Source organism: Rhinopithecus roxellana, chromosome 7 (assembly GCF_007565055.1).
Source record: "Rhinopithecus roxellana isolate Shanxi Qingling chromosome 7, ASM756505v1, whole genome shotgun sequence".
Taxonomy (NCBI): domain Eukaryota; kingdom Metazoa; phylum Chordata; class Mammalia; order Primates; family Cercopithecidae; genus Rhinopithecus; species Rhinopithecus roxellana.
This window is the reverse complement of record NC_044555.1, coordinates 81,870,144-81,882,796: the sequence shown is the minus strand read 5'-3', so window position 1 is coordinate 81,882,796 and position 12,653 is coordinate 81,870,144. Positions and strand designations below refer to the sequence as shown.

At 40.6% G+C, this 12,653-nt stretch overlaps 1 protein-coding gene across 1 annotated transcript in view; it reads right to left on the bottom strand.

Annotated features, from left to right (window-relative positions):
• GRPR (gastrin releasing peptide receptor) overlaps positions 1-4,195 on the bottom strand; it is a 31,085-nt gene extending 26,890 nt beyond the window's left edge. The window contains exon 1 of the mRNA XM_010383292.2: positions 3,385-4,195. Coding sequence (XP_010381594.1) covers positions 3,385-3,797 — 413 coding nt within the window. The 5' untranslated portion in view covers positions 3,798-4,195. The remainder of the gene's footprint in view (positions 1-3,384) is intronic.
• Between the last annotated feature and the right edge of the window lie 8,458 nt (positions 4,196-12,653).

Genomic DNA, 12,653 nt, shown 5'->3' with positions numbered 1-12,653 from the left:
CTTGAAGGGACCGTAGAAATTGCCTAGCTCAACTCCATCATTTTATAGATGATTAAACTAAGGTCAGAGAGTTAAGTGACTTAGTCCCACTTTCTCATATGGGTAGTAATGGCAGGAAAATGCCTAAAATGCAGGTTTGTTGATACCCATTCCAAGCCCATACGCCACATGGGATGAGGAATACAGTCTGTATTTAGGAAAGGAGAAAGCATGCTGGAGAGTGGGTGGGACACAGCATAAGCCCAGAAACAAAGCCAGGAACACATCCGTGCAACCACTGTGTATGAGGATATCAGTGTGTGTGTAAGGACAGAAAGCATGGGAGGAGAGGGAGGATGGGGATCAATATTGAAGGTGCTTGAATGCAAACCTGCAACTGCTCAGCTGTGCAAATCCCCAGAATTCTGGTTTCTGGGACTGCCTTGAAGTCTCCCTTTTACCCGCTGATGCCAGTGTAAACTTTTCTAGAAACTTGATATTCTTTTCATATTGACAAAGGCTCGAATTCACCCGGTGAGGGGGGGGAACTGCAGAAGGGAAGCTGGAATGAGGACTGGCAATGCTGGGCAATGTGTAGGGGGCAGGGATGGATGATTATCACTATGTGCTCCACTCATGCCCCAGAACCCTGAATTTAGTAGATTTAGGACAAGGCCTAGGAATCTGTATGTTTTTAAAGCTCCCCTGTGATTCTGGTGACCATCTGGTTTGGAGGGTCTTCTGGTTCATTCACTCTTTCACCAGTCTACCTAATACAGACTACCACCTTGAAAACTGGCAATATTTAGTAAATATAGGCCCTCTAACCCAGCAGTTTCACTCGCAGACATATACCCAAGAGAAATAAACACTTATATTCCCCCAAAGACAAGAATAAGAATGTCCAGAGCAGGTTATCGCCATCCCCAAACTAAAAACAACCCAGTGTCCATCGGTATTAGAACAAATAAATAAACCAAAGTATATTCATACAATGGAACACTACACACAATTAAAAAGAACAAACCACTGTTACACGTATCAATATGGGTGAATATCACAGAGATAATGATAAGCATAAGAAGATAGATGCAAAGGAGTACTTGCTATATGATTCCATTTTATGAGATTAAAGAACTGGCAAAAATAACCTATGGTGATTGCAATCAGAATAGTGATTGCCTCTGTATGCCTAGGAAAGGGCATAAGAGAAACTCTGGAGGATGCTGGAACTGTTCTATAGCTCCATCTGGTTATGCAGTTCTGTAGACATATGCAAAAATATATTGAGCTGTTACTTGTTCAGTTTACTGTGTATATAGATTACACCTTGTTGAGAAGAAAAAATGTAGAATTTATATTCACCCTGCCAACCTCATGAGATATAAGATAGAAGAATCCCATTGCTTTCAAAAATGAGATGAATAGAAAAGTATGGTCTTAATCATTTAGCTCAATACCTATTCTTTCTGTTGGAATTGGTTAGATGCACTGCCTGTGATTCAGGCAATCCATCAGCTTTTAAAAGACTTAGCAAAACACAGAAAGTTAGCTATATGGGAGCTTCTAGTAATTTCTGAACTTGGCAAAGACAGGCAGTAACTACAAACTTACTGGGAACACACCGGAGCTGCGAAGGAGTGCAACCCGGCTTTTGAAAGAGCTTTCCCTTTCTGTTGATGGTGGACTTGGTCTGCTTTGAAACTCCAGCTGCATCTTTACATTCCATGCCCTCACTTTCCTTTCTGTTTTTCTCTCCAAGAAGAGAGTAAACACCATCTGTACCACTGCACTCCCCAACCCGGAAACCAAAATCTCTCCTTCCCATTAAGAAAATTACCCTCATCCTGAAGAGCCCTCGGCCATTGGTAACAAGCCACAGACCTTCTGCCACCTCCAGAGTTTGCCAGCCATGAATCAATACATGAAACTGTCTGTGGTCATTGGTATCTGTGGGCAGATGTGCAGGGTAGGAGCAAGCCAAAGGGGAATGGAGGGAATGGAGAAACCCTGTCGAGTCGGTACAATGTGAAAACCTTACATCTGTGCTATTACTTTTCAGTCGTTGAAAATGTCGTGTTCTGGGCAGTGTGCTTCAGGTAGCTAAGCATAAACACATGTCCATAAATACTGATAACACTATCTTTATTTGTCCATTACTCAACAAAGCCAGATCACCTGAGGACTGTTTGTTCCTCTACAAAATGAAAAATCCAGCACCACATGTATTAAAATGTGGGACATTTTCTTCAGAGTATAAACTTTCAAGAGCAGCGTCTATGTCTTTTCCAGAACACTCTCAAATCCTTCTGTGTCATTAACACATGACATACAGTTGATTATAAGTGAAAAATTTATAGTCTCATGTTCATTGCAGCAGTTTTTCTGGGTTTGACCATATGGCCTATGCTGTGTCTGAAAGTCTATTCATTACTATGTCCAATTTCCAGAACACAGAAGTGCATAAAGTATGTTCAGTAATTTGTGTGAACAATCTGCAGCTATTTCTTGACTTGTTAATTCAGGCAAGTGTTTTTTTATATGCTAGACACTTGATAAATGTTCAAAGAATGAATATAAAGTTTTAAGACTGAATAAATGTAAACTTTTATGCAATGTGCTCACACAAGAAATGCAGTTTGCAAATATGTATATTTCCCAGAATAAAAAACTGTAGTGAACTCCCTCTTTCTCCCCACAATAAGCCCCAAAAACATGGTATATGGAAGTATTGTCAATAAAGATATAAAAATTAGAAATCAACCTTGAATAGATTTTCTCCAGAAAATTTTAAGAACTCAAATTATGCTTGATTTCATTTAAGAGAGACTTAGAAAAAACGGCACACAATTGTTCTATCACAGAGAGTCAAATACAAAACCAGCTGTGAGAAAAGTTAAACTATCTGAGGAAAATGAATTTCAGAGAAATGAGGCTTATTTTCTCCTTTTGCTTATTTCTGAAAGAACGTTTTGAAGAAATCCAGTGGAACTTTCCTGTTCTCGGAGGGGTTTGAATTGCTTCGAAAAAACATTTGCCTGAGGTTTAAAGTCTGTTGGGTGTGATTGTCTTTCTCACTGGTCAATTGATTTTGCAAGGAGGGAGAAGTTAGGTAAAGGCAATGCTAAATAGACATGTCTCCAGAAAAAGACACCTCAGGTTTCTGCTTAGAGATTTTATTTTTCTCATCTGTCTCCTTCTGTCGCCATCATTCACTTACTTTTCTTTCTTAAACCAATATGTTACACTCCAGAAGTCATCCCCAGAACAAAAACCTGCCTGGAAGGGAATCCGTGTTTGAGTAAAACTTGCCTTGTGCAATCAGCTCCCTGTCCCGACATGGTAGTTCATTTACCCAGGCGTCTGCCACCCTTGGAGAGCATGTAGCTTTCAGCCGGTACTTACCTGTCTGCCGAGAGCGCCGTGAGTGTGAAGACAGACACCCCAACAGAGGTAAGCTGTATAAAGGGGATCAGTTTGCAGCCAATCCTGCCAAATAGCCATCTGTCAGCCAGGTACCTGCTGGCATCCACTGGAGCACACGTTATTAGGAGGAGCAGGTCTCCCAAAGCCAGACTGGAAATGAACAGGTTTGGAACGTTTCGCATGGACTTGACCGTACAGAAGATCTTGATCAAAGTGATGTTGCCAATGAGGCCTATCAGAATGATAACCCCATAAACTGCAGGGATGACATAGAGGATCCCCGGGTGGGACCAGTCGTCGTTCACGGGGAGTTCCACACTGTGATTGGAGATGTTGCAGTGCACGAAATGGTCCACTTCCAAGTTCAGAACGAAACAGTCATTTAGAGCCATCTCTAGATTTTTTTCCCACCTAAAAGTTCCCTTAGATGCTATTTCTTAACTATTGATTTTGCAACCGAGTGAAGACGAAGATGAGATCTGTGCTGGGCTCTTTGTCTTCTTTAATAAAAATACTCTGAGTGCATATATACTAACTATGGTATTCAAAACTCTCTGTCACTATTTTGACACTGGTGCTGCTCTGGCTTTCACATGACCGGTGCAATACAACTCTAAATTCAATAAGTTAACAACAACAAAAACTTAGCCACAGAAAGGTTTAGAATTAAACCCACTCTGCGTCAGTTATTTCTACCTCCATTCTAGTCTGAGTCTCCCTGGCTGCAGTTTACTAAGAACTTTTGGCCTGCTATTTTCCCACAGCATCTTTCCTGATATTTAGAATCTGGAGGTTTAAAGTGGGTAGAAAAAAACTGCACTGAGAAATACTCAAATCCTATAGGCAGGATGCTTTGCACGTCATGGGCTTCACCAGCAAACGGCGGCTCCGCTGAGCTGAGGCTTTGAAGAGGAACCAGTGTTACTTATAGACAGAGAATGCCAGCCCCCTGCTGGACACTTCAATCCCTGCCCAGTTGCCTGCTTTCTCCAGATGAGAAGCAACCAGCCGACTGCAGTTCCTACCTAGCTTAACAAATACCTTTGGCTTCTCATGTAAGCACATAGCACCTAGGGTAGGTATTTAATAAATGTTGCTAGCATTCTGCAAAGGCACTGGAAATCTTTCTGATACTATCCCCATGAATCCAGATGGGGATTTACATCTCATTTTCTCTAATTCATTAGAATGACATGTTAATATTGCTATCAAATGAGGTCTGTCTTTGAATTAAACGCACACCGATGCACAGGGTGTCCATGTGTGACTTATCCCACGCAGTCTTCCCACTGCCTCTTTTCAACAGAGACTGCTCCTCAGAAACACATGCACAGACTCACACCTTAAACCTTCAGCAACTGACATCCGGAAAAGCCAGAAGCCCAATGCACACATGCTCTTTCCTGTAGATTTGCCAAGCCATTCCTATTCTGTTTACTAGGGAGAAATTAAATTGGGAACCAGCTGTATTCTTAACTCTCAAAGATCAATAGTCTTTTCCAGAAAAATGGGTCTTTTCTCATCTGATCTAAAAATTTTATGAATCGGCATTTTGATGCAGCTATTTGCATTTTTTTAATTGAATGTTTGCCATGTTTTATAGCAAATACCCTCTTTATAGCCCTGTGTGGAAAATAAAGAACTATAAAAGTGTGATAGATACAATACTGAGGAATTGAGGGGGTGGTAAAAGAAGTAAGTTATAGTTGAAGGAGTGCTAGAAAAAGCTTCACTGAGGGAGTACTATTAGAATCAGGCTTAGACCTTTAGCTAATAACTTCTAAATACGTTACTAGAGTGCATCTTTATGCCTTAATGTGAAGCCAGCTCTTCCAGGTACATGGTGTGAAGCCAGTCACTAACAGGTAAAGTCTCGTTTTTCAGAACCCCTAAGGAATAACAAAACTTGCACTTCCCATGCCAGGGCCCACAAAGAAAAAGTCCCCCAAGTGTGTTGTTATGGACATTTCCAGTGGCAGGTTCCAACACTGAGGCTGCTGCCATGCTTCCTATGTAAATATGAAAGACTCAGCGCTCCTCTCTGCCAGCAGGAGGGAGACTGATGCTGCACGGCTAGAGGTGGAAGAGCTTCTCGGCAGAGATCAGTATCACCAGTAATGAGCCAATAGCCATGAGCCCAGTGGTGTTGATTAGTTGGTAGCAATGTAGCTTAATGATACAGTACACAGGCTCTGCTTCAATACTGGCTCCCTCATTTATAATCATGGCAAGTTACTTAGTGTCTTAAGCTCATCTCCTCATCTGCAGTGAGGAGAACTTGTGAAGTTAGATGAAATGATTCATGTTAAGACTGCAAAGTATTTGCCACATAGTAAGTGCTCAATTAGTGTTAGCACTTATTATTATTATCATTATTAGATTGAGGGGGAAAGGCTTACTTTGGAAAAGCCCAATGAGTTCAGAACAGTGATTGACCTCAGATCACTAGGCAAGCACTCATACGAGTGAATTAGCAACTCCTCTATTCACTTGAAAAAAGTTTATCAAACATCTACCAGTTGCCAGGCACTGAGCAAGAGGCTGAGAAAAATAGCATGAAGATGTGTACTCTCACAGCTCTTTAGACCTCAACCCCTCTCTGGAGTGAAGCAACTACCTTTTCTCCAGAAAAGATGATACCTTTAAAGGTTAAGTGTTGACAGAGTCTTTTGAATGAAGAAAATCGTATGTGCCTAGGATCAAGGCATAAAGGAAAGAGCATGGCATTGAGCAGAGGGACATCTATAAATCCAGAGGGTCACCCAGATTGGAAGACAGGGGTGGAAAAAGAACAGCGTGAAATGCAGCTAGAAGCGGGTTTGGGTGAGATTGTGATGGATCTTGTATTCTTGCTAAGAAGTTTGGTCTAAAGGGCATATTTTTGGTTCACAAAGGTAACTTCTGGATGTTGTTTCCCTTTATTTCTTTAGACACCCCTGTGTGCTGAGTCAGCCTCACTACTTAAATCTAATTGGGTGGTTAGTGTTTCTTCCAATGTAAGTTAAGGGGATGTTGATAGATATTGATTTCTCATAGCTGGTGTTAGCATTATGTGTTCCACAGCACTATGGATTCTTCTAATGATATTTTAGGAGTAAAGATATGTTGAGGTTTGACATCTAATATTTTCTGGAATCAAGGATGCTTTAAAAAGCTAATTCTGGCCGGGCGCAGTGCCTCACGCCTGTAATCCCAGCACTTTGGGAGGCTGAGGCGGGCAGATCACGAGGTCAGGAGATCTAGACCATCCTGGCTAACACGGTGAAACTCCGTCTCTACTAAAAATACAAAAAATTAGCCAAGCATGGTGGCGGGCACCTGTAGTCCCAGCTACTGGGGAGGCTGAGGCAGGAGAATGGTGTGAACCCGGGAGGCGGAGCTTGCAGTGAGCCAAGATCGCGCCACTGCACTCCAGCCTTGGCAACAGAGTGAGACTCTGTCTCAAAAAAAAAAAAAAGCTAATTCGACAATTTCTATGTCATTTCAACTAATTAACTATAATGACTCTTCCCATCCCTACCATTATGTGTCACCTTCTAGCAGAGCACCAAACATATTCAGACATTTGCTTAGCTTTTTATTTACTGGTCAGCATGAGATGCCTTTGACATGTGAACATGACATGGAACAAATGTAATATAAAATCTCTGTCCCCGGGGAGTCCAATTTCTGAATAGAATTGGAATATGACTCAGCATCTTTTCTTGTGTTGGGGCAGGGGTGTGTGTCACTTTGACATGTGAACATGACATGGAACAAATGTAATATAAAATCTCTGTCCTCAGGGAGTCCAATTTCTTAATAGAATTGGAGTATGACTCAGCATCTTTTCTTATGTGTTGGGCCAGGGGTGTCACTTCTGTTTCTATTTCAGTCAATAGTCACCTTTTTCATCCTTCCAAAAGATTGGATTTTCTGTAGGGCTTTAATATGAGGTGGGCAACAGTGACTTGATAGAATTTAGGAGAACAGGTAGATTCAATGGGACCACGGAGTGTGGAGACAAAGCCTCTTCCCACTGGCTATGAGCAAGGTCAAAAGGGAAGCCACTCTGGAGGGAAAGGCTGAATTTGGCTTCAGGCATATTGAGTTTGCTAGATGAACAAGGGAATGTAAGAAAGCCAGTGGAAAATGAGAGGTGAAGTCTAAAAGCATAGAAGTAAATAGTTAAGAGGACTGACTGAGGACTAGAACCCTGAATGCCAAATAGTTTAAATGTACAGTAAAAGAATCACAGAGAATCAAGTGAAGTTAGGCTTTGAGAAGAAGATTATGTGGTAAAAGTCAGTGAAGACTAAGGGTGATTTCAGTATTAGATTTGTGACAGCACCATGGAGAAGTTGCTCAAAAGATTGCAGCAACTATTGCTTGAGAAGAATCAGAGATGTCAAATTTTAGTACTGCAGCAGGAACAAAAAAAGAGGCAGATGACTCTATCCAGATCCTGTAATGCTGGGATCATTTCAAGTTCCCTTTTCTTTTCTCAACATTCTGTGACTTTTTATGGGGTTTAAAAACTTAGAAGAAAGATGAAGGGAGTCTTCTGGAAGGAAAAAAAGAATCGGGTTTCGTTTTGAGTCACATGAAACTGCAGAAGTAAATGTAGATGCCAAAAGAAAGCCTAAAGAGGAAGACGAAATTCTCAGATACATCTGAGGCTAGGAGAACACCTGGTGTGGTGGTTAAAATATATTCGCCAGTTCTCAGTACTCTTTGCTTCAAGAGATGTAGATTAATTTAACCCCCACCTCCACCCCTTAAGTGTGAGCTTTACTTAGTGACTTGCTTCTAACAAACAGAATGACACAGCAGGAAGAGTGTATAACTTTCAAGACTAGATGATAAGGGGCATTGCAGCTTCCTCTTTGCCCTCTCTCCTTGGATCACTTGCTCTGAAGGAAATCAGCAGCCATGTCATGAGGATACTCAAGTGACCCTATGGACAGATCCACATGGTGAGGAACTGAAACCTCCTGTCCATAGCTGTGTGAGTCAGTCATTTTGGAAATGGATCATCCATTCCCAGTCCAGCCTTCGCATAACTGCAGCCCCAGCTGACTCTACTGCTTCATGAGAGACCCTGAGCCAGAATCACCCAGCCAAGTCACTCTTAAATTCCTGATCCACAGAGACCATGAGTTAATAAATGTTTGTTGTTTTAACCCATTGTTTTATGGTAATTTGTTATGCACCCACAGGTAACACCTGGTAAGTAGAATGGATGGAGAAGAGGAAGAAAAGAAAATCACCCCAAAGACAAAAGAAAACAGAAAAGGAAGACCAGAAAAGGCAAGTGCTTTAAACCTGGAGTGGTTATACAGGGTGTAAGGGAAGGAAAGTCTAGTCAAATCTAGAAAGGTTGTGCACACTGAAATTCATTTGTCATTCTGCAATACCAAAGTTTCTTATCTGGATCAAAATATGTATTTTTAAAATATTGTAAATGAGCTGAACTTTCTTGCTCAGCCACTATGTACCTGGAAATTAGACGGTTTATATTTCATTTCTGCATCTGCTCAGTGAACTTGGACAAGTAAAATAAATTCAATGATTTGTCACTGAGCTGTTCTGTGCTATGGATTCTCCATTCATAAAGTACAGGAACATTTTCCCCTTGCCTATGCCCCAGGACAACTTGATGCATTAGCACCAGCAGGAGCATGGAAGGCAAATGAGAGTGGTACTGTTTCTCTACCCTCAGCCATCTATTTCTAGCCTTTTCTTCCTCTCCCCTGAGAGTGTTTGATCAGCACAGTCCTAGACTCCCTGAAATGCATTCCTGCATTATTTCCACCTCCAATAACGGATGTCTGACAAGAAAACATGTTGCTGGCATGGATTCCTTTTTAAATGTTAGATTTTGAAATGTCTTTCAGTTTATGGAAAAGTCACAAAGACAGTACAAAGAGTTCCCGTATACCCCGATGTAACTTCCTCTATTATTAAAATGTTACAAAATGAGGAAATTAGCATTGATATAACACTATTATCTAAACTACAGATTTTATTCAAACTTTACCAGTCTTTCCATTACTGTCATTTTCTGTTCCAGGGTCCAATCCAAGATACTATATTGCATGATTCCTTAGCTCCTCCTAGCTGTGACAGTTTCTCAGACTTTTCTGTTTTTCCTGACCTTGATATTTTTGAAGAATATTGGTCAGGTATTTTGTAGAATGTCCCTTCATTAGGGTTTGCCTGGTATATTTCCATGATTTGACTAGGGATATAAATTTGGGGGAGAAAAACCGTAAGAGGTAAGGCACCCTTCTAATCACTTCCTATCAGGGAGTATGTATTAGTTGCTACTGTAACAAATTACCCCAAACTTAGTGTCTTAAAACAAGAAAAATGTATTCTCTTACAATTCTGGAGACCAGAAGTCAGAAATGAGCCTTACAGGGCTAAATTCAGAGTGTTGGCAGGGCAGGCTCCTTCTGGAGGCCCTATGGAGAATTGTTCCTTGCTTCTTCCAGCTGCTGGTGGTTCCCAGCGTTCTTTGGCTTACGGCCACATCACTCCAATCTCTTCTTCTGTTGCCAAATTGCCTTCTCTTCTGCAGTCAAATCTCCCACTGCCTCTCACTTATAAGAGCCCTTGTGGTAAAACGGGCCCACCTGGATAATCAGGACAATCTTCCCATCTCCAGATCCTTAATTTAATTGTGTCTGCAAAGTCCCTTTGGCCATATAAGGGAACATATTCACAGGTTCTGGGGATTAGGGGGTGGATATATTTGGGAGCCATTGTTTAGCCTACTACAGGGTACATGATTATCCATATGATTTATCAGTGGTGAGGTTAACCTTGACCACTTGATTAAGGTGGTATCTGCTAGGATTTCTCCACTGTAAAGTTATATTTGGGGTGATAGATTTTTTTTCATTGCTAAAAGTATGATTTTACTCACACCTAAATAAGTAATAATGTTGACGTTTTGTAGCCATTCGACAGCATTTTTTTTTTTTTTTTTTTTTTTTTGAGACAGAGTCTCGCTCTGTTGCCAGGCTGGAGTGCAGTGGCACAATCTCGGCTCACTGCAACCTGAGCGATTCCTCTGCCTCAGCCTCCGGAGTAGCTGGGACTACAGGTGTACACCACCACACCCAGCTAATTAATTTTTCTTTCTTTCTTTCTTTCTTTCTTTCTTTCTTTCTTTCTTTCTTTCTTTCTTTCTTTCTTTCTTTCTTTCTTTCTTTCTTTCTTTCCTTCCTTCCTTCCTTCCTTCCTTCCTTCCTTCTTTCCTTCTTTCTTTCTCTTTCTTTCTTTTTCTTTCTTTTCTTTCTTTCTTTTTCTTTCTCTCTCTCTCTTTCTTTCTTTCCTTCCTTCCTTCCTTCCTTCCTTCCATCCTTCCTTCCTTCCTTCCTTCTTTCTTTCTTTCTTTCTTTTCTTTTCTTTTCTTTCTCTCTTTGCATTTTAGTAGAGATGGGGTTTCACCACGTTGGCCAGGATGGTCTTGATCTCATGACCTCGTGATCCACCCGCCTTGGCCTCCCAAAGTGCAGGGATTACAGGCGTGAGCCACCATGCCCAGCCATTTATATTAAGTTCCTTTCCCAGACAGTCCCAGCTCTAGGTCCCAGAAATACAAAAATTAGCAAACAATGGTTCCTGCCCTCAAGTAGCTAATTGCCTAACTAGGACAACGTTTTCAATGTATTGAAAGAAAGCTATTTTGTAACAAACCAGCATTGTTTTTAAACAATGGAACCTACTCCAGTAGAATTTCACATACTGCAGAATTTAAGCTTCTGCTTTCCCCACCACAAGATATATATTATTTATATATATATCTTATTATATATATATATATATAATTCACCTATCTTCAGCAAGTATCAGCTCAGGGCCAATCCTGTTTCATTTTTGCCCCTACCCACTTCTCTACTTTTCAAATGATTTTGAAGCAAATTATATTAAAGCTGAATTATATTAAAACTGCTTATTAGCTGCCTGCCTTTAATGAAGTTACTTTTAAACTCTATGCTTCCATTTTTTTCATATATAAAATCTGGAACCTGCTTCAGCAAGGACCTTTGATTGTACAGTAGGTTTCAGGTCATATAAAAATGGAAACTAATGTTCTTAGAGTTTCCGAAGTATGATTGGACTTTCTGTGACTATTTTCCGCTTTTATATGCTCTCTTGGATTCTCTTCTCAAAGGTGTTACCATCTCACGGGCAAACCAATAAAAATGCCATCAGGTTTCTCATGAGAAAGTCTGGCTTTTATTTTGTTTCCAGCCAGCTTTATGGGACAAAATGGCCAGGATGCACCCCCAGACTCTGGGTGCTCATGCAACTAAAATGAATCCAAACCTCACATTTCACCTTTTGTCTTTGGCCTGTAAAATAACACACCACGTTCTTCTCTAAGGAAGATGCTAGAAAACAGGCTTATCCATAGATTTTTCTCCAAGCACCACCATGGCACTTCAAACTCAGAGTGGTTCCACGGGAACTCTCACTCAATATAAAAACCTGTTATTTTTACTGCTTGAAGGAGACTCACCTTAAATTAACTCCAAGCCATGTCTGAAATATATATCCCATACCAAGTTGTTCAAGTCAAATACTCTTGAAATGGAACAGCTGAGAAATACACAGGGACTTTATCATTCACATACTGCAGAATTTAAGCTTCTGATTGCCCCACAACAAGGTATCAGAGGCTGAATTCTTTTCAAATTGCTTATTAGCTGCCTGCCTTTGATGAAGTTACTTTTAAACTCTACGCTTCCATTTTTTCATATATAAAAGGGATTTAAATGACACTAGGGTTCTCCTTCTTAGCCCACAGAGACTGTTGCAAGATTCAAATGAGATAACAAATATGAAGGCATTTCAAAAGATGTAAAGTCCTAAACAATTTTAAGTGACTTTGTAGTAAATTATCACAATTTTTTTAGGTGTGATAATGGTATTGTAGTTGTGTTTTTAAAGGTGTTTTAAAAGCTTATCTTTTAAAGCACAGGTGAGCGTGCTTTCTCTTAAGGGGCCAAAGAGGAAATATTTTGGGCTTTGTGGACCACAGGGTGCTGTCCCTGCTGGGAAAGCAGTCAATAGACAATAGGTAAATGAATGGGTGTGACTTTGTTCTCATAAACTTTATTTGCAAAATAGGAGGTTAGCCCACAGGCCAGAGTTTGCTGATTCTGTTTCAGAAAAACTTGCTGAAATATTTATGGGTAAAATGACACGATAGCCAGGATTTGCTTCAAAATCATTTGAAAAGTAGAGAAGTGGGT